This window comes from Aquarana catesbeiana, linkage group LG05 (assembly GCF_042186555.1).
Source record: "Aquarana catesbeiana isolate 2022-GZ linkage group LG05, ASM4218655v1, whole genome shotgun sequence".
In the NCBI taxonomy this organism is placed as follows: domain Eukaryota; kingdom Metazoa; phylum Chordata; class Amphibia; order Anura; family Ranidae; genus Aquarana; species Aquarana catesbeiana.
The window spans coordinates 378066927-378093795 of record NC_133328.1 but is presented as its reverse complement, the minus strand read 5'-3'; the positions used below and the strand labels follow the sequence as shown (position 1 = coordinate 378093795).

Here is a 26869-nt window from a genome sequence, read left to right as displayed (position 1 = left end):
CATAATGTGAACCCAGCCTCAAGGCCTCGTTCACACAAGTGTACTACAGCATACACCTAGGTGAGGGCTGTGCTTGAACGCACACGTGTTCCATGCATGCCATCCTATTCATGTCAATTGGGACGCAGCACCTGCACGGAACACCGCGCAGGCAAACGCGCCCCTCACAGGTGTAGGACGCAGTACGACCTGCATTAACCACGGCTCAGCTGCCTGTTTTTAGTCAGGGGCTTGAACCACAGGGGTGGCCCCAGTTTAAAGGGGGATTTTTACTTCCCCTGGAGACAGGCTGGAAATAAGCTCAGCAGCCTATAAAACAAAGTGGTATGATGGGATCCTAGGTGATTTGTCCCTAGTAGAAGGCAGACACACTTCCTCATAAGTAGATGGTGACAGGAGGCTGCACACTCACGGGAGATATGAAGTAAGGCTCATGATTGCTGTGTGAATGAACCTCTATACTGTCTTCCTCGTGCCCCTTCCTCTGATCACTTCACGTGCATGTCAGCCAGCTACGGGAACCCGGAAGGGACACACGCACATAAAAACCTTGTATTTTCTATAACTTTACTCCATAAGGCACACTTTCATTCATAAAATGCCATATTTTTTTATGTTCATTACATTTCGGGGATATTTTAACTATTTTAATGTCAAAAAAATCATTGGAGCTATGAAACACCCTTTGACTACTAGAGGCCGAACATTGTGCAAAGACATCCCTGTTAGCTGTCTTCTCTACGGCTTCTAATAAACGCTAAGGTGGAAGCCATTTTGTCGAAGCTCATATTGCACTGATAACTACGGGAGATAGTTGAGGCATCAAAAGACGGAAGTCTTTTTCACAATTGTAGTCTAGTGTGCAGAAATGTTTTGACGTCCTTGTGTGGTTGTTGATAGTCTCCGTGTTTGTCCTCGTAGGGATTCCGTAGTTGGATGACCTTGGCGAGCCTTGTGATTGGTGCGGTTGTTCGGCGAGGAGTGAGAGTGTGGGGTGTGCAGACAGTTCACCTGATCTGATCCTGGAGCGGGTGGCAGTGTGAGTGATCGGGGGGGGGCACATGCTGCTCTTCATATCCCCTCCTAGTGTATGGGAGAATCACTAAATATCTGTAGAATGTATCTACTAGAATAACCAACAGAGTTTGTAGACAGGAGTTGGAACCCATGACTAGTAGAAAATATAACTTTTGCACCATGTGTGTTTATATATGGATATATATATATATATATATATATATATATATATATATATATATATATATATATATATATAAATCATACAATACAGGAAATTGTTTTCGCCAGTAGAGATGAGCTTGAGCGACCTCTGATTATTATTATACAGGATTTACATAACGCCAACAGTTTACGCCGCGCTTTACAATGTAAAAAGGAGACAATACAGTTATAATACAATAAACTACAAGAGGATTAAGAGGCCCTGCTCAGAAGAGCTTACAATCTAATACTCATCCCTAGCCAAACTCTGCCGTTCCCACCTTGCAGATCACGTAAAGAGACTGGCTTATTGGACTAGAAAAAGGGCACAAAATGACTTTGGAGGATACACAAGCTCATTTTTTAACACTATATTAGTGCTCATGCTCTCGGACATAAAAAAAAAAAAAATGCTGCACTCGGATCCCTTAATCATAAGGGAACTTACTAAAACTGGAGCAGCTGTGCATAGTAACTAGGGATGAGCTCAGGGGGGTTCAGACATGAACCCGCTTGAGCTATCCTGCCAGGAAGCTGTTAAAAGCCGACAGCCAATCGTAGGCAGTGCGGGCATCCCCCACTCTGCAGCTGCAGGTAAACAAGGGGCGTGTATACATGAGGCTCTTGGGGGGGTCAGACAATGCCTCCGCTGCCTGTGATTGGCTGTCGGCTTTTAACAGCTTCCTGGTGGGATAGCTCAGGCAGGTTTTGACTCAAATACAAATGCTCATCACTATTAATAACCAATCAGCTTCTAACTTCAGCATCAGGGTCCTTTTACATCAGTTCCGTCATAAAAGCTGTAAAAAAAAAAAATAATAAATTGAAGCGGAACTAAACCCTCCTTTTTTTTCAGCCATAGAAGCTGCCATCTCAAATTTTGTTTGATCTGCAACTGCCTTGGTGCTGCAAATGTCATCAGTTATATCACCAGCCATTTGATGGTCTGACAGTTTGGTTGAGAGCAAAAGTAAATGTGACAGTTGGTAAGAAATGTAACTGTCTTATGAAACCATTACATTTATGGGTTTAGTTCCGTTTTGAGCCTGTACAGTACAGTAGGCATTGTACTGGTTGGGGGGGAGACTACACTGTTTTTGTAGTAGGTACTTCAGCAGTCTCAAAGACATATGTGGTAGTATTTTAAAGTCAATGTAATAGGTAGTTCTGTTGAAAGAATAAAGTTATTGTTAAGGTCCCCTTTTTTTAAAAACAGTGATATGGACTAACTGTGACCATATACTTTATTTTCTAGGAAAACTTACCCTGGCACATTTAAAAAGTACTGCTGTCCACATTATAAATGTGGCTCAGGCTTTGTTTGTCCTAAGTATCCAAAGCAAACAACATTCCAGTCCTTCTAATGAATGCAGGGAAAAAATCAAGGAGGAAAAAGGATGCCATATGACCTGTTTTAAAAGAGAAGTATGGGTTTGGGATTTTTTTCCTCCATCATACTTGCCTAGGTGGATGCAGCATCGGTCCGATGCAGCATCTGTGCCCTGGCACCTCTACACTGAGAACCAAGCGATCGAACATCGCTGATGGCTCAGTTCTCAAAGCTCCATGAGCAGAGAGCTGCTGACTGTCAATCAGCATCTCTCTGCTCTGCTCCTCCACGCTCAATGGAGCGCTGAGCTGTGGAGGGGTGGGGAGCGGCCTTCTCAGCGGCTCGCTGAGAGGCTGAGACCAGTGTCAGTCCAGGCACCTGGCAGATCCAGACTCTTATTGTCAGGATGATGAGGTGCCTGGACTGATTACTGTGATGTCAGCAGAGAGCGGACTTCAGTTCAAAATGAATTGCACTCCGGTGACCCATGAGAGAAGCCCAGCCAAATGAGCTTAGCCTGGACTTCTCTTTTAAGTGACACTAAACAATATCTTTATTCTTCAAAATGAATCCATACACATCCACTACTTGATGGAGCTGTAATCTATATTTCATGATATTGTTTGTTACTGTGTTTTTCTGCCTCCTTATAATATCCTTATATAATGCTGGAGATTTCCAACTTCCCCTTTTCCCTCCTCACTTCCATTTGTTTGGAATGAGCAGTAAACGTTTGTTGTAGTCACGTGCACTGCTCTATGCTCATTACATATCCCACAGTCCCTAGATCATCTGAGCAGTGGACAATAGAGGGTGGCTACATAACTACATACAGTGGGACCATGGAGAACGAATGTAGCCACCCTCTAACAGGAAACTGGATTAAAAAAAAGAAATTTGGAGATTTGTAGGAGATTGCGAACAATAGAAGGTACTTTTCTGAGTTAAAGCGTTTGTTACGTTTAAAAAATGGATCCTGTTCCTTTAAAGCATGTTATACAGGACAGTGCTTGTGCTGTGTAGTTTGGCCCTTTCTATCACCTAAAATACCTGGCTGATCCTGCCTTGTTCTGCCTTCCCCCCTGTAAATTGACCACGGTTTATCATGGCTGCTGAGCCCTGACACCATGGTCAGTTTATGTACCTCCGTCATCCGCAGCTCTCCTCTGTCCTCTTCCCCCCTCCATCCCTGCCTGTCAGCTAGTGCCTGCCCCCCCCCCCCCCCGCTGCTGAAATTACTTTTAATTTTTTATATAATCCTTGATGGTTAATAATGAATGGTAGGTGCCCAGTGTCTCTGTGTTTTATAAAAACAAAATGCAGTTGTATACCTGATTTCAGAGGGGCACTCACGTGACCAGCCACCTCTCTCCTCCTGACTGACGTCAGTGGGGGATTCTCTGCCCCTCCCACTGCAGCTGTCAGATCAAGAGAGAGGAGAGGTGGTCGGTCACGTGAGTGCCGAGCGGCGCTCTAAAATAAAGTATAGAATGGCATTTTTTTTTTATAAAGAAACAGAAACTGGGGCACCTAACGTTATTAACCACAGAGGATTAGAAGATATCACAGTGGCTAAACAACCACTTTAAGAATGCAAACTTGAATAGAATTTTTCTTTTTTAAACTAGCGTTTAGTGTCACTTTAGAGTAATGTCTAAGTGACACTAAACGCTTTCCTTATATCTGTAAGTGTTCCCTGCAGCATTACACAATAAACATACTGCAGGACATTGAAGGATCCACCATGCATTCTGCATTTTATGAATAAAATGTAAAATGCCAGCACATTGTGGAGTTTTTCTTGCTATGTCCCGCAGTGTGCTTCGAGGGGAAGCAACACTAGGTTATAAATAGACCCCACAGCCTTACATAATGACTGCTAAATCTTCTCCATCATGGATATAAATTAGAATAACAGTTCACCCATTGGCAGATAGTTTAGAATGAAGGCAAAACGTGTTGTTGACTACATTAAAGCTGCACTCTAGGCCAGTGATGGCGTACCTTGGCACCCCAGATGTTTTGGAACTACATTTCCCATGATGCTCATGCACTCTGCAGTGTAGTGGAGCATCATGGGAAATGTAGTTCCAAAACATCTGAGGTGCCAAGGTTCACCATCACTGCTCTAGGCTATAGAAATGTTCACGATTTGTATTGCAGCCTCAAACTTGGCAAGAATGGCAAAACGTTTTGCGGATTTGTCGCAGTGATGACAGGGAAGTTCTCTCCCTCCCGGTCACCCCTGCTCAATTGGTAAGTGCCCTGACACATTGTTTGTGTAGGCTGATGGCTCTTTGCACATGTAGTTCTGCGTGGTGCACCTACGCCAATAGGATGTGATGTAGGGCGCCTGGCAGGAGGTCTCTGTAATTTAGAGGACACCGCAAAGAAGAGCTTGGATCACTGTGGAATGCAAGCTCACACCTTAAAAACTTGAGCTGGTCAGTAAAGGCTATCACTTAAACTCCAAACAGTTTGCTGTGATTGATGGCTAACATAGTACAACATTGTTAATGTAAACATTTATTCTACTTCCAAGTGCATTATTAATGTTTTAGTTCATTTTGTCAATAGCAAAATATTGCTTCCTTAAATATTTTCTTTGTATTTGTGCAGAAAAGCGTTGCTGATCCTATATACTCATATTTTAACAAAGCACGCAAGGGTTTTCTGAAAATGGCATCTTCAAGTCGGACTCAGGTGTTAAATCTGTATAAAATAATGTTAAGAGAAAGCCAGAAGTTTAGTTCCTACAACTACAGGTAAGTTAGGCAGAATATTTTTTACAGCTCTTGATGGCATATGTTTATTGTTGTTATTATTATTATACAGGATTTATATATGTTCAGAATGATGTGAAACAAAGAGCTACAGTCTGCAGCAACCAGTCAGGTGTTTGCTTTCATTTTCTTGTCTGCCTTAGGTAATTACACATCACTTCTTATTCCTCCACCACCTCTAATTCTCATACTTACCTGCTCTGTGCAATGCTTATGCACAGAGCAGCCCCGGTCCTCCTCTTCTTACGTCCCCCACCAACTCTCCTGGCTCCTCTCCCCCTGCTGAGTGTGCCCATAGCAATCTGCTTGCTATGGGAACATTCATGCATGCTCACTCCCAAACCCCACTCTGTGTGTCCATAAGACCCCTGCTCCCTTGTCTCTGGCTGTGATTGATAGCAAGCAGGAGTCAATGGCTCCCACTGCTGTATCTGAGCCAATGAAGAGAGAGAGAGCTGAGTGAGCCTCTGCTCTCATGCACATTGCTGGATCAAAATTGGGCTCGGGTATGTATTTGCAGGGTGGGAGCTGCATGCAGAAGGTTTTTTTACCTTTCTCTTGCTGCATCCTATGGAGCCACTCTGGCATGCAAAGATTAGAGCTGTATCTTCCTACACTGTGTGCATCTATAGAAATACACAGCCCCATGGCCTAGGCCCTAGGATGACAAGGCACTCCCCTGCTTCTCCTTCTCCAAACAAATAGTGGCTCCAGAATGCACTGTCCTCTTATAACTCTTTTCTTTGAAGACTAAAAGTTCAGGTTTGCAGCAATGAGAGAACAGGAGCATTGAACATTGTAAATGGCAAGTGCCAGTATAATAATTATAATCTATAATTAATAAATAATTTACTGGGAAATAGTAGTTTTATTATGTTCAATGTGTAACCCTAAAAACCCTAAAGGGTTTAATACTACTTTAGAAAACCTCCAATATACACACCAGTCACAAGTAATCTCTGTGATAGCCACAGAAAACCTTCTGTGTGCAGCAGCTCCCTCAGACCCCCTAATACTCCCCTGAGCCCCAATCACAGCCAGTGGGCCAATGAGGAGGGAGAGGGGGTGGAGCTGAACAGCAGCTCTGTGTGTGAATGGACAGACAGGGCAGCGGCTTGGGAGAGAGCCTGCTTGGGTGCCACTCGGCAGGCAGGAGGAGCCAGGAGCGCCAGCGGGGACCCAAGAATAGGAGGATCAGGGCTGCTCTGTGCAAAACCACTGCACAGAGCAGGTGAGTATGGCATGTTTGTTTTTTTTAAAGCCAAGCCTTTAATATCATTTTAAAGTCCTCAGAACAGAAATCTGATTTTGTATTTGTCAGGTCAGAGGGTGGCATATGTTATGGTCATTAGTAAGTGAGCACTCGGTTCCCTCAGTGTTCTTCATGGACAGTGTAGTAAATCACTGGGGATGATTCTTTGGGTTTTGCCTAGCAATCAGCTGTATGGAAAGTTAAGCTGCTTACTGCAGTGTTAAACTGCAAAACAAAAATTGTATATTTTGCTGTTTACAAATACTTAAATATTTTGTCTTAGTGCCGGTTCACACTAGACGCGGCACGACTTGCAGGTCGCCTCACCGAGGCGACCTGCACACGACTGCCGGGGCGACTTGCAAGACGACTTCTGCGTCGCTCCGATTAGAACGGTTCCATTGTACAGAACGGGAGGCGACTTGTCAGGCGGCTAGGTCGCCTGACAAGTCGCCCCCGTGTGAACCGAGCCTTAGGGTTCCCCCCTTTGGATGGACACGCAGCAAAGACAATCTTGGACAGCAGAATTGTCAATCTGGGGAGAGGGTCGTTTTATATGCATTAGCAGATTTAGATGTACTTGACTATCTAATTAAAGCCAAACTCCAGCTAACAATTTTTGAGCAGTTAAAGCAACAGTTTTTGTTTTTTTTTTTCGTTTTTGGATAAAGGTTTTACACAAAGGAAAAAACAATGACAATTGTAAGCCCCCTGTCAGTGTTAAGTGGTTTGTCTCAACACTCTAACTGCCAATTTTCCTGGACAGCTTGGAAGTTGGAAAAAAAAAAACAGACTAGATTACAGGTGAAAATACAGTTGTGCTCAAAAGTTTGCATACCCTTTTAAAATTGGTAATATACAGTATGTACAATTTTTAACCACTTGCCACACACATTATAGCCGAAAGACAGCTACAGCGCGGGCACACATTGCCGGGAGGGCGTTCATGGACGTCCTCCAGTGATTGCGCTTCCCACACGCCCCCCTGTGGATCTGATTGGGGTAAAGAGCCAATCACAGCGGCTCTTTACCATGTGACCAGCTGTGTCCAATCACAGCTGATCACAGTGTAAACAGTATTTGCCGGTTATCAGCAGTCCTCTCCCCACTTTGACAGCGAGTGAGGGGAGGAGAGACGATAACTGGCAAAGCCACACAGGGGTCATCAACACTCAGGGCACTGATCGTCAGTGCAGCCCCAACAGTGCCCACAAGTGCTGCCAATCAGTGCTGCATTTCAGTGCAGCCTCATCAGCGCACATCAATGAAGGAGAAAAATTACTTATTCTAATAATTTTATTACAACAGAAACTAAAAAAAAACTTTCTCCCTTCGTCTTTCAGGACAGCACCTGGAGAGAGCGCAGCTCCACCCACTTTTCCCAGGAAACATTGCAGTCAGTTTTCTTTAAAGACCGGACGCTTCCACCATGGCCTCAGTTGTAGTGTTTCCTCCACCATGGTGGAAGCGCTGCAGGGAACCAGGGGTGTGCTACGCTTTCTCCAGGTGGGGAGAGTATGGGGCATCCCGGTATTTCGTGTCTTTTTCTCAAGGCCAGCCCAGCTTCCTCCCTCACCTGTGGCGGATGCTCCAGCGTCCCCTCCTCTTTATGCTTGGCGAGAGCCAGGCTGCTGGAGGTCCCCGCTCCTATAGACCGGCGGCACAGGCGAGGAGGAACGGCAAGGCGTCTCCTCCATCCCCAAAGCCTCATGCCTTGCGAGTTCCGATGGTGAGCGCATCATTACGGCCGGGGGCGGGACTTCTGACGGCGCAACGCGGCTTCCTGTTCCGGACGCTGGAACGCAGGAGGAGGGGGCGGTCTCTTGTAGCTGACGTCATTTCCGGCCCTCGCAGCGGCGAGCGGACCGGAAAATACAAATAAAAAGCATGCCAACGCCGCTGTAGACCTCGCAGCGATGGAGGAAGAACAGGCGGCGGTGGCAGGAGCAGGAGCCACACATGTCAGCCAGGCCCAGGTAAGCAGGGACAGTGGTCTCTGTCTTTTACTCTATGGGCATGTATTACTAAATCCCTTCTAAATTCTATGGGGGAATTTGGAAGCCTGCAATCACTCTTCCTGTGTGCTGTAATCAGGAAGAATGTTTGATTATCCTTCTTAAGTGGATCTATGGGGGGATTCGCTGGCTGTGGTAGCAAAACACAGGGGTTAAAGAGTTAACTTCTCTATTTTGGCAGCATGCTATGTCTTGTCTATGATTTAGATACAATGCTAAACTGAGGAAAATGGTTATTTTTTGGTGTATTTCAGAAAGTTAAAGAAAAGACCAAACATTCCTCCCCTCCTACCAAAAAGAAATGTCCGTCATGTAAAAATGTACTAAAAGAGTCCTGGACAAAGGTGTTATGCAGGTCCTGCATAGCAGATTTAGTTAAGGAGGAAACCACTCCTGCTACACCTGCGACTCAGCAAGGAGAATTATTAAACCTCTTCCGGAAGGAACTGGCTGACACATTTGAGTCGTTCCGGTCCTATCTGGACAAACACCCAGCTGCAAGTGGCAGCTCAGTACCCCGTTCTCATTCATCTGTTTCTGCATCCAGAGGGGGCAGTGACTCAGAGGATGAAGAGCGTAGTGTTTCCCCAGGCTCCAAGGAAGAAGCGGATGAAGAAAAGAAGTCGTCGTCTTCTTCTTCTTCTTCTTCTTCTCAGTATAACTTATCCTTAGAGGAAGTGGATGACTTTTTGAAAACTATCCACACTACTCTAAACATCACTGAGGATAAAGCCCAGTTGTCATTACATGATAAGATGTTTCAAGACATGGGTGAGGTTAAAAATCAGGGTATTTCCAGTGCATAAATTCGGAAACTATTAAAAAAGAATGGAAGGACCCAGAGAGGGCCCCTTTCTTTTCCAAATCCCTCAAACGGAGGTTCCCCTTTGAAGAGGATAGCTCTCAAGTCTGGAACAAAAAGAACAAAGCTTGATGCAGCGTTTTCTCAGGTTTTAAGGAACACTGACCTTGCGTTTGAGGATATGGGTATCCTAAAGGATACTATAAAAAGAGGGCAGACTCCCTATTAAGAAAAGCATGGGATTCAACCCTAGCAAACTTGAAACCAGCTATGGCCTCAACAGTAGTTGCCAGGAATTTGGAGCACTGGCTAGAACAGTTGAAAGCACATATCGAGGCAGGAACTCCCCGTAAAGACCTGTTGGATACACTGCCGGTACTGCTGAAAGCAGTAGGGTACATAGCAGATGTTTCAACTGAATCAATAAAAATGTCAGCCAGATCCTCAGCTTTGATAAACTCAACTCGTAGAGCTTTATGGGTTAAGACATTGACCGGGGATACAGCATCAAAAACCAAACTATGCGGTTTACCCTTTGAAGGAGATTTGGTTTTTGGCCCTGATCTTGAAGCCATACTGGATAGAACGGCTGACAAGAAAAAGGCCTTCCCAGTAAAGAAAAAGGTGATCCCGCAGGGCAATTAAAATGTTTGTGCTTTTGGAAAAACCCCGGACAAGAAAGAGACAGGTTACAAAAAACCCTAGAGGGCTCAGAGAGGGAGAGGCAAGTCAGGAGTACTATTTCGCCCCCCTACCCCAAACACAAAAAGCCAGTGACTGTCCTCCGACTGTGGGAGCAAGGTTGCAAACCTTCTTTCCACAGTGGATGACTTTAAGAGCCAGTCCGTTTATCCTCTAAACAATAATGGAGGGTTACAGACTGGAATTCTCTCAACACCCACCTGTTCGTTTTTACGTAACCCAGGCTCCCTGAGACAGAGAAATCTGTGACAATGACATCAATCCTACAGGAATTGATTCAACAGAGGGTGATCATAAATGTTCCCTCCAAAGAAGGACAGGGGTGCTATTCGCACATATTTCTTGTAAAGAAGCCTTCGGGCAAATTCAGATTAATTCTGAATCTGAAGATACTAAGCAGATCGATCAGATACAAGAAATTCAGAATGGTCACAATATTTTCAGTGATGGGTCTCCTGACCCCAAGCTGTTTTATGGCAACCAGAGATCTGAGAGATGCATATCTCCATGTGCCTATAGCACCAGCATCGCAAAAACACCTAAGATTTGCGATCAATATGGGAGCCCTTCCTTTTGGGCTGTCCTCCTCTCCGAGGATATTTACAAAGATCGTAGCAGAGGCCTTAGGCCCCCTCAGAGTAGAGGGAATATCCATTGACCCATTTTGGACGACCTTCTAATATTTGCCAAAACAAGGCATCTATTAGAGAAGGATCTGGAAAGGACAAAGAGACACTTGGAGGGTCTTGGCTGGATAATAAACAGGGAGAAATCAAACATGATTCCATCTCAGACAATAAAATTCCTGGGATATACAATCGATTCCATACAAGAAAGAATCTTTCTCCCAGAGGAAAAGATAGAGAAGGCTCAGAATGCCGTAAAAAAGACCCAGACAAACCTGCCAATTTCTATCAGGGCAGCTATGTCAGTCTTAGGACTCCTTACTGCATCAATACCAGCAGTACAATGGGCACGTCTCCACGCAAGGGATCTCCAGCAGGCGATTCTAAGAAATTGGTCCTATGGAGAGTCCCTGGAGAAATTGATCAGGATCCCCCATCAGGTCCAGAGGAAACTCTGGTGGTGGAGGAGTCACTCAAACCTGGACAGGGGCCTGCTCTGGAGTTTTCCTGTAGAGAGGAGGCTAACAACGGATGCAAGTTCTTGGGGTTGGAGCGCCAACCTGGAAGGACAGATGGCTCAAGGGAATTGGACAAAGAAGGAAGCCAGGAGATCCTCCAATTGGTCCAGGGTCACCATGTTCAAGTTCTGTCGGACAACGCCACAGCAGTGGCCTATGTAACAAGACAAGGTGGCACGAGAAGCAAGGTATTGCTATCTACAGCCCTTCAGATTCTGTCCTGGGCAGAAAGCAACTTGAGGTCCCTAACAGTGGTGCACCTAAAGGGAGATTTGAATCTAGCAGCAGACTTTCTGAGCAGAGAAAGGATACTAGCGTCAGAGTGGAGTCTGAACGCAGAGGTATTCCAAAGGTTAATAGAAAAATGGGGAACTCCTTAAATAGATCTGTTCACATCCCAGAACAATACAAAGGTGAAGGCCTATTTTTCACTAAACAGGCAAGATCAAGCGAATCGATTGGATGCGCTGGCACAACCGTGGAACTTCCACTTGTGCTACGCCTTTCCCTCCTTTCAAATGATCCCTTTGGTATTGAAGAAGCTACAAAAGGAAGTCACAAGTATGATTCTAGTGGCTCCCATTTGGCCCAAAAGAGCTTGGTTTGCAGCTGTGCAGAGGATGGCAGTGGAACCTCACTGGATTCTTCCACTACGGAGAGATCTCCTAACTCAGGGACCCCTTCAACATCCAAATATCCAACAACTCAAACTGACGGGGTGGTTACTGAGGAAGCAGATCCTAAAAAATAAAGGCTTCTCAGACAAACTGGTCTCAACCCTTCTAAGTAGCCAAAAAAAGGTTACTAGAGCAATTTATTTTAAGACATGGAAGCGTTTTAATTCCTGGAGAACAACTAAAAAGTTTTCACCACAGGAAATGCTCTCAGTTCTGGAATTCCTCCATGAAGGAATGGAGATGGGGTTGGCGGCCAGTACTCTCAGGGTCCAAGTGGCCAGTTTATCGGTTTTCCTTGAGAGACAACTATTTCAGGAGCCGCTTATTATTCGATTTTTTTTTTTTTTTAAGGCATTGGCCAGAGCTAGGCCGATACCTTTTAAGTTTTTTTCCAAAATTGGACCTATCATTGGTTTTACAAGGTTTGATCAAAAGACCTTTTGAACCTCCAGAGGAAGCAACAATCAAACTATGGTCGCTCAAATTAGTTCTTTTAGTGGCAGTTACATCAGCTAGAAGGGTAAGCGAGTTGCAAGCCCTATCTATAGTAGAACCTTTCTGTTTTATATTTCCAGACTTGGTAGTGCTAAAAACTGACTCGGGTTTCCTGCCAAAAGTTTCAACAGCATTTCATAGGACACAAGAAATAATTCTCCCTACCTTTTGTCCTACACCATCCAGCTCTAGGGAGAAATCTTTCCATAGCCTGGACGTGAGAAGGTGTTTATTACACTACCTAGAAATCACAAGAGAGTTTAGAAAATCAAATTTTCTATTTATTCTGTTTTCAGGACCACATAAAGGGTATAGTGCTTCTAAAAATACTATAGGTAGATGGCTGTGAATGGCCATCAGTGAAGCCCATAGAGCTTCAGGGGCAGATCCTCCCACAGGGGTAGTGGCCCATTCAACACAGGCAGTAGCAACGTCCTGGGTGGAAAGAGCAGGAGCTTCTCCGGATCGGATCTGTAAAGCGCCCACATGGACAAGTTTCTCCACCTTCACCCGCCACTACAGGTTGGACTTGCTATCAGCATCAGAACAATCATTTAGCAGGAAGGTCCTGCAGGCGGTGGTCCCACCCTAGAGTAAGTACTCTCTTATCTCCAGGTGCTGTCCTGAAAGACGAAGGGAGAAAACCTTAGACTTACCGGTAACGGTATTTCTACGAGTCTTTTAGGACAGTGCCGATGACCTGCCCTAATTGTATTACAAAATGTGGTGTTATTGCTATGTTCTGCTTATCTAATTTCAGCATGGCTGGAGGTACTCTATGAACAACTGAGGCCATGGTGGAAGCGTCCGGTCTTTAAAGAAAACTGACTGTAGTGTTTCCTGGGAAAAGTGGGTGGAGCTGCGCTCTCTCCAGGTGCTGTCCTGAAAGACTCATAGAAATACCGTTACCTGTAAGTCTAACTAAGGTTTTTTCTTTTTTTTTCCTGAATTTTCTGTCTTTTTGTTTAGCATAAAATAAAAAACACAGTGGTGATTAAATACCAGCAAAAGAAAGCTCTATCTGTCGCAAAAAAATTATTACAATTTTGTTTCGGTACAGTGTTGCATGACAGTGCAATTGTCATTCAAAGTGTGACAGCACTGAAATCTGAAAATTGGCCTGGGCAGAAATGGGGTGAAAGTGCCAGACAAGAGGTTTAAAGAAAACCTGAGTAGACAGTTCTTTTATTTCTTATGGGATTAATATTCAACTGTAGGTCATAACAGAATGGCACAATCATAAAACAAAATATTGCAACAGGTAAACAAATGAATTGACCCCTGTTCAAAAGTCTGCATACCCTTAGTTCTTAATACTGTGTATTGTCCCCTTTAGCATCAATGGCAACGTGCAGTAATAATTGTTTGAGACCCCAAATTCTTGCAAGTGGTATAGCTACCTATTCGTCTTGGCAAAATGCCTCCAGGTCATGCAAAGGCTTTGGTCATCTTGCATGAACCGCACGTTTGAGACCTCCCCAGAGTGGCTTGATGATATTAAGGTCATGAGATTGTGATGGCCACTCCAGAACTTTCACCTTTTTCTGCTGTAATCATTGGAGGAGCAGCTTGGCCTTGTGCTTAGGGTTATTGTTGTGCTGGAAAGTCCATGTGCAGCTTTGGTACAGAAAAATGCAAATTGTCTGCCAGTATTTTCTGATAGCATGCTGCATTCATCTTGCCATCAATTTTCACAAGATTCCCCGTGCCTTTAGAGATCACACACCCCCAAAACATCAGTGAGCCATCACCATGCTTCACAGTGGGAATGATATTCTTGTCGCTATAGGCCTTGTTGAACTTTCTCCAAACATAGCGCTTATGATTGCTCCAGATTACAGTGTGCCAGAAGCTGTGAGGTGTGTCAAGGTGTTGTCGGCACATTGTAACCGGGCTTTCCTGTGGCATTGTCGCAGTAAAGGTTTCTTTCTGGCAACTCGACCATGCAGCTCATTTTTGTTTAAGTATCGTGGTATTGTGCTCCTTGAAACAACCGCACCATCTTTTTCCAGAGCAGCCTGTATTTCTCCTGCGGTTACCTGTGGGGATTTCTTTGTATTTCAAACAATTCTTCTGGCAGTCGTGGCTGCAATCTTTCTCGGTCTACCTGACCTTGGATTGGTATCAAGAGATCCCCGAATTTTCCATTTCTTTTTTTTTTTTTTTTTTTTTAATCAGGTAATTTTTATTAACCAGATTTCTAAGAAACAAACAAAAACAAAAAGTTACAAAAAACCTGCTTGTAGCAAAACAAGACATTTCACGTACTCGGCACATGTTATTAGATCAAACAATAAATGAAAGGGTAAACATTTGCACACAAGACATGACTTCTAAATCATGCAGTACACTAAGGATATTCAGCATACAGCAAGAGAAATAACTTCACGACTAACATTACCACAGACAGGTGGAATCACGGTTGTCATTTTAGCTACCCACACATTGTATTTACTACCCGTTGCCTATTCTTCACCCAAGCTTTACCTAATATTATTATATTTACCTAATATTATCTAACTGTCCTCTTCTGCCTGCACCCTGAGGAATAAGGAATTTTTAATTTCTTAATAAGTGATTGAACAGTCTTGACTGGCATATTCAAGGCTTTGGATATCTTTATATATCCTTTTTCAGCTTTAGAAAGTTCCATTACCTTGTTACGCAGGTCTTTTCTGCTCCCCATGGCTCAGTATCCAGCCTGCTCAGTGCATCCACATGAGAGCTAACAAACTCATTAACTATTTATACACAGACACTAACTGCAATTTAAAAACCAATGGATGTGGAAAATTAAGAAAGGTTTGCTAGAAAGGTTTGCAACATAAAGCATTACGTTAGTGTCATCACCCCCTTGCACTCCTCCCTGCACCTTAATTTTATTTATTATTTATTTATCAATTCACACAGTACAGTCAGCTGCATTACACAAGACTTCGACCTTTCCTTCTTAGGACCTGGGACCATTCTATTTGTTCCTTGACCTACATTTCCAGATACCCGTACAGGTCAAAAGAAGCCTTTGGTTATGGCAAAACCAATATAAAAGTGTCTAAAGTGTTTCTATGCTCTTTACTGATTTTCAAAAAGGAACTATTATTTAGGGGCTGGGAACCTCACCTGGCCAGTCTGATGACTCAAGGTCCCTGCGAGGAAAAGTTGACAGTTCGTCTGAAATGAGATCTAAACCTTCTAGTGGACTTTATCAGCCAATATCACATTCAAGATGGTTCTTCTGGTTACTTTCAGGACACAGAGTCAGTGAAATACAGGCTCTCTCTATTCGTTAAACCTTCCCTGGAAATTTTTGATGACAGCAAGCAAGGTTTTCCATGGCAGTGCTTCCTAGAGCCTGGGCTGATGGGCTGCAATGAAGATCCTTGCTTTTTGGCTTATGACCCTTCAGATTTGGTTTCTCTTTACAAATAAGGAGAGAAGAAAGCCAATTACCTTCTGATTGTGAAGGCAGAAACAGACTAGACTTTCTTTTCTCTTAACAGTGTAGTGTATTTTCCCAGTCAGGGTAATTTTTACTCCTGGTTTTCAGGGCAGTGCTTGTCGGGAGGGGGTCTTGGAGTGGCTTGGTGAGACTATTAGGCATACTTCTATTTGACAAGGTATGGTTAGGTGAAACCCCTTTTTGGTTGGTCAATAAGTGTGGACATTTACAGCACCTATAAGTTAACATCACCTTTCTCTGTGACGTACAAGAAAGGAGCACCCAGAAATGTTTTTCTGTGAAGTTGTTGAGGGATTCTTGAAGACAGTCTAAGCAACAACAAACATCCAGAAGGAACAACATGGCCTTATATGTTTGTATGTATAGAGGTGAAAAGAGAAACTCTATTCTCTAATTCATGCAGGATTTGATTTAAACTAAAAGGAAGATTTTCAGACTTTTGTAGAAATCATAAAGGTTCCACTTCAGTGATGGATACTCTAAATAATATGATAAATATCTTTGCCATAATGTGCCTAATTTTAAGGTCTGCCGACAAACAGGTCTAAAATACTGCAAAAAGTCTAGTACAATCAACTGAAATAGTAAAGTTTTTTTTTTTTTCAAGCAAGTTTTTTTCGAACAAGTATATCAACATTTTGATCCTCCTGACTTGGCCTGCAAAAATCAATGGCTTCAGGTTTCCATTGGAGAGTGATTTGGGGTCTTCTTTCTGCAGTAATGCTGGACCTTATCCATATGTTTACTATGGGATTGATTTACTAAAGCTAGAGAGGGCAACATGAGTCACAATTCTGCAGAGAAACTAATCAGCTTCCAGGTTTTATTGCTAAAGCTTAATTAAACAAGCTGAGGTTAGAAGCTGATTGGTTTCTCTGCAGAATTGTGACTAATTTTGCCCTCTCTAGCTTTAGTATATAAACCCCTTTTTAACTTATAGAATAGGGAACTTGTTGAATGACTGTCAAAAAAAGTTGTTGAAAGGTGTCATGGGTAGCAACAAATGAGAAAATGGGACTGTACTGCATGGGTCAATAATTTATATTTGTCTTAATGGAAGTTGCTTACAGGCATTTGGCTTCTAACATATATGTTGTAAGCATTTTTGCGAACATATTAGATTAGCTTCCAGTTTTTATTGCTAAGGCTTAATTAAACAAGCTGAGGTTAGAAGCTGATTGGTTTCTCTGCAGAATTGTGACTAATTTTGCCCTCTCTGGCTTTAGTATATAAACCCCATTGTATCTTATAGAATAGGGAACTTGTTGAATGACTGTCAAAAAAAGTTGTTGAAAGGTGTCATGGGTAGCAACAAATGAGAAAATGGGACTGTACTGCATGGGTCAGTAATTTATATTTGTCTTAATGGAAGTTGCTTACAGGTATTTGGCTTCTAACATATATGTTGTAAGCATTTTTGTGAACATATTCGATTAGCAAGAATGTAAGCTCTGCTGGCAAAATTCTTCTTAAACCACTAAATTGAATATTTCCCCTATAATGTAATGTAATGTAATGTGACCTAAATATACAGTATTTTTTACTAAAATATAAAATTTGAAAATGCATATTAAAGTAAAAGTGTCATATTGAGAACTTCATTTTATCCTGTATAATAGTACATTAAACCTAAAAAACAAATACATTATAGCTTACTGGTTCTTAAATGTAGTCACTGTATTTGATGGGTTTTTTTTTTTGTTTTTGGTTTTTTTTTTCTTTTTTGTTTTTTTTCAGGCTTTTTTCTCTTTGTTTTCAGCCATTGATTCTATCATTAAGTATGTCCTTTTAAGCCTTCATTCACATGGGCGCTCGGGCTCATACAGCATGCATGAGCCATTCATGTTGCTGGGAGCGCCTAGAGCTGCATGCAGAAAGCCTATATATTACATTCTAATTTGACAGACAGGCAGGGGCGTCCCTGAACACAAACAGTGTGTGTGTTTGGGGCCATTCACCCGCTTTTGCACATCTGTCAAAACTGAGATGTGCTCACAATGTCAGTTTTTAACTACTTGCCCTCTGAAAGGTTTTAACACTTTCATGACCAGGCCATTTTTTGCAATTCAGCATTGCGCTATTTTTACTGACAATTGCGCAGTCATGCAACACTGTAGGTAAATGAAGTTTATATCTTTTTTTTTCCACACAAGTAGAGCCTTTTTTTTTGGGGTTTTATCATCACTGTTTTTTTTTATTTTTTATTATGTAAACTAAAAAAGACTAAAAATGTTAAAAAAAAAACAATATTTTTTACTTTCTGCTTTAAAACATATCTAATAAGCCATTAAAATATCTAATTTCTTCATGAATTTCGGCCAAAATGTATTCTGCTATTTCTTTGGTAAAAAAAAAAAAAAAAATCCCAATAAGTGTATATTTGGTTTGTGTGAAAGTTTTATAGCTTCCACAAACTATGGTGTATATATACTGGATTTTGTTTTTTTTATACTAGTAATGGTAGCAATCAGTAACTTATAGTGGGACTGTGATAGTGTCAGATTTCCTACCACTCTATCTGATGTTGATGGGAGGTACACTAACTAACTGCCACTGACATCAATAGTGACACTAATACAGTGATCAGTGCTAATACTATACACTGTCACTGTACTAATGACAAAGGCTGGGAAGGGGTTAATATCTAGCAGCGATCGAGGGGTTAAATGTGTGCTTAACAATGTGTATCAAGTGCTGCTTTTACTTAGTGATCTTAAAAAAACAGCAAGATTGCCTGTCAGTGTACACAGCTCTGTGTTGTTTACCAACACAGAGCTCTCTTCCATGAATGATGGAGCCGATCAGTGGCTGGCAATCACTCATTGGCCGGGATTGGATTGTACTGTCATTTTATATGCTGCATTTTCACACAATCTGTGTCTCCCAGGGCCCCAGCCAAGCTCTGTAATCCAGTCCAAAGCTTCCAGTTTGTCTTCTCCCTGAACCTCAGTCCACACCCCTCCCTCGCTCTCATTGGCTGGAGAGAAGCCATGTGTGTCCGATTTTCCCCAGAGGATCGTGAGCAGCCTGGGACAGGGAAGTGTGGCTCTGACAGTGAGCTGCTTTTCTGCCACACAGAACAGAGCGAGGCTGGAGAGAGCCAGGACAGGACCTCTGTAACTTAGGTAAGAGGCTCTGCTTAGGTCACACACTTAGGGCTCATTTACACTTTTGGCTTCAACACACATTAAGTTCTAGTTTACACTTGCTTCAAAACATGGCTTCGGACACGCTTTGTTAAAGCTCTCTGAATGCCAGTTAAAGCTCCTGTCACTAAATAAAATGGTTAGCTTACAGTCCTGTTTACACCTTGCTTTGGCTTTGCTTCAAAAATTATAACCCATGTCACTTTAGTGGTGCTTCAAAGCGTCTTCAAAGCCTCCATAGAAGTCTATGACAAAGCTCGCTTGAAGCATCACCAAAGCATCATCGAAGCATTACCAAAGCCCCACCGAAGCACACACCAAAAAAACATGTTGAAAACGGTAGGCGCTTTGGTGGTGCTTCAAGCGAGCTTTCTCATAGACTTCTATGGAGGCTTTGAAACACCACTAAAGCGACATGGGGTATAATTTTGCAAAGCAAAAGCAAGGTGTAAACAGGACTTTTCAGGGGACCGTGAACAGGCTGATGACTCCTCTTCTGAGGGGTCATATGCGGAAAGATCAGCTTCACAATCTGAGTTTGTGGGTGCAATTTCTTACTGAATTGGTCCTCTCCACAGTTTATGCTACCCTTAACTGAGTGTCCACTTCGTGTTTTGGGTTCGCTAAAGCCTCCTAAAAGCTGTGCATGCCTTTCCTGTCCATTCATTGTTGGGAAAGCATATGTATTCTGAGTGGAATCGCCCTTCTAAAAAGTTTTTTTACACTTTATCCTATGGGGTGGGGGGGAACGTACTAAAGGTGAAAGATACCAGCAATTGACGCTGCTATATCTTCTGATTAAAGTTTGACTTGTCCGGCAAACAATGCTCAATGCTTAAATACTTAGGGATCCAACTGATAAAGAGTTGGAATTCCTATTAAAAAAACACATATCACATATATTGTTTTCCTGACCGGTTGAGTGTCTCAGCCTGTGCTGACAGTAATTGGTATATGTCAAATCCTTGAAGGACCAGTTTAAACAGGTGCTCAAGGTTATCCCTGTTCAGCAGGCCCAGGATCTGGCAAGCTCCTAGTAGCTTTATGTCGGCAATAGACGCTATGAGAGATTCTATCTTCAGGCCTCACGCCTTTCGCTGGGCTGGTACATATGGTAGAATACTATGGTTGAAAAATTGATCAGCCAAAGCGTCATGAAAGGGGAAAAAAAAACTCCTGGCTGTTTTTCCTTTTTTGCGGTGAAATGGCTGCTTGGGATACCTTGGATAATTCATCCAAAGAATTTTTGGTGGAAAGGTACCCCTTTCCCATTTAAGAAAAGGAGTAAATATATTTCATTTAAACAGGCTCCTTCTCCTGTGCCAGGGGCATCAGCCTCCAGGCAGTCACGACGGCTTCCGCCGTCAAGTTCAAGAGGTAATCCTCAGGGTCAAGCCCAGGGACAAAAGATTCCTACAAACAAGATACTAAAGCCTCCTTATTAGGGGGCGCCCCTGCTTGCTGGGGGGGGGGGACTTTTGCCTTTCTGCCAGGGTCTGGCAGAAAGAATGTCGAGACAGATGGGTGGCTTTTCAATAGCTCTAGAGTTCAATCTGGGATTTCAAGAGTTCCCGTCTCCTCGTTTTTCTCAGATCAGACGTTCCTAGAGATCCAGAGAAAAAGGTCTCTCTTTTTAGCATTGGACCATCCTTTGGCAAAGAGTGGTCATGTGGTCCCCATGAAAGAGCTGGGGTTGAGCTTTTGTTCAAACCTTTTTTCACGGCAAAATCGAATGGAGATGTCAAACCCATTCTGGATCTCAAGAATCTAAACCGGTTTCTGGATATCCGCTCTTTTTCGCATGGAGTCAATCCAATCAGTTGTCTCCATCCTATAAGGAGGAGAACTTTTGACTTCAATCAACGTCAAGGGTGCATACCTTCGTGGCATATTTCCCCGCTCACCTGTAATATCTACTTCAAGGTAGAAAATTTTCATTTTCAGTTTATAGCTCTGCTTTTCAGTCTAGCTACTGCATCTTGAGTGTGTACAGAGGTTCTGGCCCTTCCTCTAGCCGAATTAAGGGCCCAAGGTAAGACGATTATAGTTTACCTAGACGATCGGCTCTTGACAGACCAGTCGGTAGCCCGCTTAGACCAAAAGTTTGGTCACCACATTCAACTAACTGGAATGCCTAGGTTGGATTCTCAACCTAGAGAAATCTTACTTAAAACCATTAAGGAGGTTGAAATACTTGGGTCTGTTCATAGATACTGTAAGGAGGAAGTGCAGCGCTAGAAAGTAAGTGATAACTGACATTGATTCATGACATATAATATAAATATATATCCCAAAAATTTACATGGGTTTGGTTGATAGATATACAAAATTAACATGGTTTGCAGATATTCTTAAATGACACACTTATTGAAAATTGAGTCCAGAAGACATCCACTTAAATGTGTATATAACTAACACAAACTGATGTGGAAAAATAAGTCCATAAAACATCCGCTGAGGTGTATGTATATCTAACACCAAGAAGTGTGGAAAGGTAGTATAGTGTTGATAGAAGGTCCACCACCGTATGTAAAAGTGGGGGGCTTACCAGAGCAATTGGACACAGATGGGTGTACACCCACTGTGTCAAATAGGCTTGTATAGAAGAAGATCCCAGGAGATGTAATGAAGGTAACCAGGATACTTGTAAGTAGTATGTATGACAAGGGCAAATCCAATCAGATATCCAAAGCATGTATGGAAAAAATATGAGAGCACATAGCGTGATACTGTATAAAAAAGCTGCAAAGCCTATTTATTGAAGGTAAAACACTCACATTTGAGAAGATAAAAAACAGCGCTTAATGTAGATAAAATATGGCAGTGTCAGTGGTATCAGCAAGCAGTCCCGACGCGTTTCATCCTACCGGACATCATCTGGGGTGCCTCACCACTCTGCCCCTTATATACAGTAGATGACCCCCTTGTTACAATGTGGCTCCAATCAATGATATTGTTAGTCAGAAGCTACTTCCGGGTAGATGGAAGATGGCACCGGCCGCGTGCGTTGCACGCCTCTCTCAGGCGGGTATGATGGAGCGCAAGTGTGCGCGTCGCTATAGCAACGTATCGCACTCGCACACTACCATCGAGGCATTTCAAATACAGGCTTTATCCTTGAAACAAAAATTCACGGATAAGGGGTACGATGCAGCTACTTTGGAATCAGAAATACAATATGCCACACAAATAGATAGGAGATCATTACTAACCCCTAAAATTTCTCATTCCTTCAATGATACTTACAAATATTCCATGTTTACCTCCTTTTCGACTCAACATAAAGACATCAAAACCATTGTGGAACGTCACTGGGGGATATTGAGAAATGACCGTATATTAGGTGAGAAAGACCCAAGGTCATCTACAGAGGGGCCCCTTCACTACAAGGTAGGGTTGCTCCTAATATAATTGATCTCCCTAAACGCCAAACTTTTTTTCATGAACTAGTGGGATACTTTCCATGCAAGAAATGCACTGTGTGTCATTACAATATCAGCGGTAGACATAAAACATTAGAATTTCGGTCTAATGTAACCATTAACACATATCCAATCAAGATGTTCTGTACTTGTGCAACTAAAAATGTAGTCTACCTTATCACCTGCCCATGCGGAAAGCACTATGTGGGCCGTACTACTAGGGCGTTTTCCACCCGGGTCGGTGAACATGTAGCAAAAATTCTAGGGGGTGACATCAAACATACTGTCCCTAGACACTACAGACAGCATCACAACTGAGACCCCTCTGGATCACAATTTCTCATTATTGACCGATACGTCCCCCCTTGGCGAGGAGGGGCTTCTACCCGTGGTGTATCTCAATTAGAAACGTATTGGATATACGAAATCCAGTCCCATACGCCTAGCTAGTTTATTTTTGCTTAGATTGAGACAAATACTGGTATTCATTATATAGATTGATTTGTGCGATTTTAGACCCCCATGTGAGACTGTGGCTCCTTATTTCTTCCTTTTTTATGTATTTATCCCCTTCTTTAGTTATGTATATATAGATATATTGTGCGGTCATACCACCAATAGTTAAACTTATGCCCACACTTGCGGTGTGTGTGTGTGTGTATATATATATATATATATATATATATATATATATATATATATATATATATATATATATATATATATATATACATGGGCAAAATTTTATTCAAATATACGCAATGTGTTTCTATCATAAGATTACTTTTTTCCTCATGTTGCTTTTTGCCATACATTCAGATTTGTAACATACTATTAATATGGAACACTCTCGCTTCCTCCTCTGGTGCGTTCCACCATCTATCCAGAACGAGGTCCGACACGCGGCACCGTGCCGTCATTACGTCTTAGATTGGTGCCCCGCTGCCGCTCCACGTTGAGGGCTTGGGACGTACGGGTTCGAAGCGAGTGCGATACATTGCCATAGCGACGCGCACACTTGTGTTCCACCATACCTGCCTGAGAGAGGCGTGCAACGCACCCGGCCGGCGCCATCTTCCATTTACCCGGAAGTTGAGAGCTTAGGACGTACGGGTTCGAAGCGAGTGCGATACGTTGCTATAGCGACGCGCACACTTGCGCTCCATCATACCCGCCTGAGAGAGGCGTGCAACACACGCGGCCGGCGCCATCTTCCATCTACCCGGAAGTAGCTTCTGACTAACAATATCATTGATTGGAGCCACATTGTAACAAGGGGGTCATCTACTGTATATAAGGGGCAGTGTGCAGAGTGGTGAGGCACCCCAGATGATGTCCGGTAGGACGAAACGCGTCGGGACCGCATGCCGATACCACTGACACTGCCATATTTTATCTACATTCAGCGCTGTTTTTTATCTTCTCAAATGTGATTGTTTTACCTTCCATAAATAGGCTTTGACAATTTTTTATACAGTATCACGCTATGTGCTCTCATATTTTTTCCATACATGCTTTGGATATCTGATTGGATTTGCCCTTGTCATGCATACTACTTACAAGTATCCTGGTTACCTTCATTACATCTCCTGGGATCTTCATCTATACAAGCCTATTTGACACCGTGGGTGTACACCCATCTGTGTCCAATTGCTCTGGTAAGCCCCCCACTTTTACATACGGTGGTGGACCTTCTATCAACACTATACTACCTTTCCACACTTCTTGGTGTTAGATATACATACACCTCAGCGGATGTTTTATGGACTTATTTTTCCACACCAGTTTGTGTTAGTTATATACACATTTAAGTGGATGTCTTCTGGACTCAATTTTCAATAAGTGTGTCATTTAACCACTTGCCGACCGCCTAACGTAGATATACGTCGGCAGAATGGCACGGGCAGGCAGAATCACGTATATATACGTGATCTGCCTCCCGCGGGCGGGGGGTCCGATCGGACCCCCCCCCGGTGCCATCGGCGGTCGGCATCTGACTGGGAGCGTCGGGAGGCGAGGGGGAGACCATCCGATCGTGGCCCCCCCCTCGCGATCGCTCCCAGCCAATAGGAATCCTCCCCTGCCTGTGTGTAGTTTCACACAGGCAGAGGATGTGATGTCATCTCTCCTCGGCTCGGCAGTTTCCGTCCAGCGCCGAGGAGAGAAGACATGTAAGTGCACACAACACACACACACACACAGTAGAACATGCCAGGCATACCTTACACCCCCGATCCCCCCCCAATCACCCCCCCCCCCTGTCACAAACTGACATTAGCAGTATTTTTTTTTTTTTTTTTTTTTTTTTTTTTTCTGATTACTGCATAGTGTCAGTTTGTGACAGTTACAGTGTTAGGGCAGGTAGTATTACCCCCCTTTAGGTCTAGGATACCCCCCTAACCCCCCCTAATAAAGTTTTAACCCCTTGATCACCCCCTGTCACCAGTGTCACTAAGCGATCATTTTTCTGATCGCTGTATTAGTGTCGCTGGTGACGCTAGTTAGGAACGTAAATATTTAGGTTCGCCGTCAGCGTTTTATAGCGACAGGGACCCCCATATACTACCTAATAAATGTTTTAACCCCTTGATTGCCCCCTAGTTAACCCTTTCACCACTGATCACCGTATAACTGTTACGGTGACGCTGGTTAGTTTGTTTATTTTTTATAGTGTCAGGGCACCCGCCGTTTATTACCGAATAAAGGTTTAGCCCCCCGGTCGCCCGGCGGTGATATGCGTCGCCCCAGGCAGCGTCAGATTAGCGCCAGTACCGCTAACACCCACGCACGCAGCATACGCCTCCCTTAGTGGTATAGTATCTGTACGGATCAATATCTGATCCAATCAGATCTATACTAGCGTCCCCAGCAGTTTAGGGTTCCCGAAAACGCAGTGTTAGCGGGATCAGCCCAGATACCCGCTAGCACCTGCGTTTTGCCCCTCTGCCCGGCCCACCCAAGTGCAGTATCGATCGATCACTGTCACTTACAAAACACTAAACGCATAACTGCAGCGTTCGCATAGTCAGGCCTGATCCCTGCGATCGCTAACAGTTTTTTTGGTAGCGTTTTGGTGAACTGGCAAGCACCAGCCCCAGGCAGCGTCAGATTAGCGCCAGTACCGCTAACACCCACGCACGCAGCATACGCCTCCCTTAGTGGTATAGTATCTGATCGGATCAATATCTGATCCGATCAGATCTATACTGGCGTCCCCAGCAGTTTAGGGTTCCCACAAACGCAGTGTTAGCGGGATCAGCCCAGATACCTGCTAGCACCTGCGTTTTGCCCCTCCACCCGGCCCAGCCCAGCCCACCCAAGTGCAGTATCGATCGATCACTGTCACTTACAAAACACTAAACGCATAACTGCAGCGTTCGCAGAGTCAGGCCTGATCCTTGCGATCGCTAACAGTTTTTTTGGTAGCGTTTTGGTGAACTGGCAAGCCCCAGCGGCCTAGTACACCCCGGTTGTAGTCAAACCAGCACTGCAGTAACACTTGGTGACGTGGCGAGTCCCATAAGTGCAGTTCAAGCTGGTGAGGTGACAAGCACAAGTAGTGTCCCGCTGCCACCAAGAAGACAAACACAGGCCCGTCGTGTCCATAGTGCCCTTCCTGCTGCATTCGCCAATCCTAATTGGGAACCCACCACTTCTGCAGCGCCCGTACTTCCCCCATTCACATCCCCAACCAAATGCAGTCGGCTGCATGAGAGGCATTTTCTTTATGTCCTCCCGAGTACCCCTACCCAACGAACCCCCCCAAAAAAGATGTCGTGTCTGCAGCAAGCGCAGATATAGGCGTGACACCCGCTATTATTGTCCCTCCTGTCCTGACAATCCTGGTCTTTGCATTGGTGAATGTTTTGAACACTACCATTCACTAGTTGAGTATTAGCGTAGGGTACAGCATTGCACAGACTAGGCACACTTTCACAGGGTCTCCCAAGATGCCATCGCATTTTGAGAGACCCGAACCTGGAACCGGTTACAGTTATAAAAGTTAGTTACAAAAAAAAGTGTAAAAAAAAAAAAAAAAAAAAAAACACATACAAAAATATAAAATAAAAAAAAAAATAGTTGTCGTTTTATTGTTCTTTCTCTCTCTCTATTGTTCTGTTCTTTTTTACTGTATTCTATTCTGCAATGTTTTATTGTTGTTATGTTTTATCATGTTTGCTTTTCAGGTATGCAATTTTTTATACCTTACCGTTTACTGTGCTTTATTGTTAACCATTTTTTTGTCTTCAGGTACGCCATTCACGACTTTGAGTGGTTATACCAGAATGATGCCTGCAGGTTTAGGTATCATCTTGGTATCATTCTTTTCAGCCAGCGGTCGGCTTTCATGTAAAAGCAATCCTAGCGGCTAATTAGCCTCTAGACTGCTTTTACAAGCAGTGGGAGGGAATGCCCCTCC

At 43.4% G+C, this 26869-nt stretch overlaps 2 protein-coding genes across 4 annotated transcripts in view; one reads left to right on the top strand and one right to left on the bottom strand.

Annotated features, from left to right (window-relative positions):
- FARS2 (phenylalanyl-tRNA synthetase 2, mitochondrial) overlaps positions 1 to 507 on the bottom strand; it is a 649181-nt gene extending 648674 nt beyond the window's left edge. Inside the window, exon 1 of one of the 2 annotated variants that reach the window (XM_073631001.1) lies at positions 413 to 507. In XM_073631001.1, the coding sequence (XP_073487102.1) occupies positions 413 to 435 (23 nt within the window). In that variant the 5' untranslated portion in view covers positions 436 to 507. The remainder of the gene's footprint in view (positions 1 to 412) is intronic. The other variant, XM_073631002.1, reaches the window with a different exon arrangement.
- Positions 508 to 881: 374 nt separating this feature from the next.
- The window catches only part of LYRM4 (LYR motif containing 4), a 220767-nt gene continuing 194779 nt past the window's right edge, over positions 882 to 26869 (top strand). Inside the window, exons 1-3 of one of the 2 annotated variants that reach the window (XM_073630999.1) lie at positions 884 to 1039; positions 2477 to 2646; positions 5171 to 5316. In XM_073630999.1, the coding sequence (XP_073487100.1) occupies positions 2626 to 2646; positions 5171 to 5316 (167 nt within the window). In that variant the 5' untranslated portion in view covers positions 884 to 1039; positions 2477 to 2625. Of the gene's footprint in view, positions 1040 to 2476; positions 2647 to 5170; positions 5317 to 26869 lie in introns of both variants that reach the window. The other variant, XM_073631000.1, reaches the window with a different exon arrangement.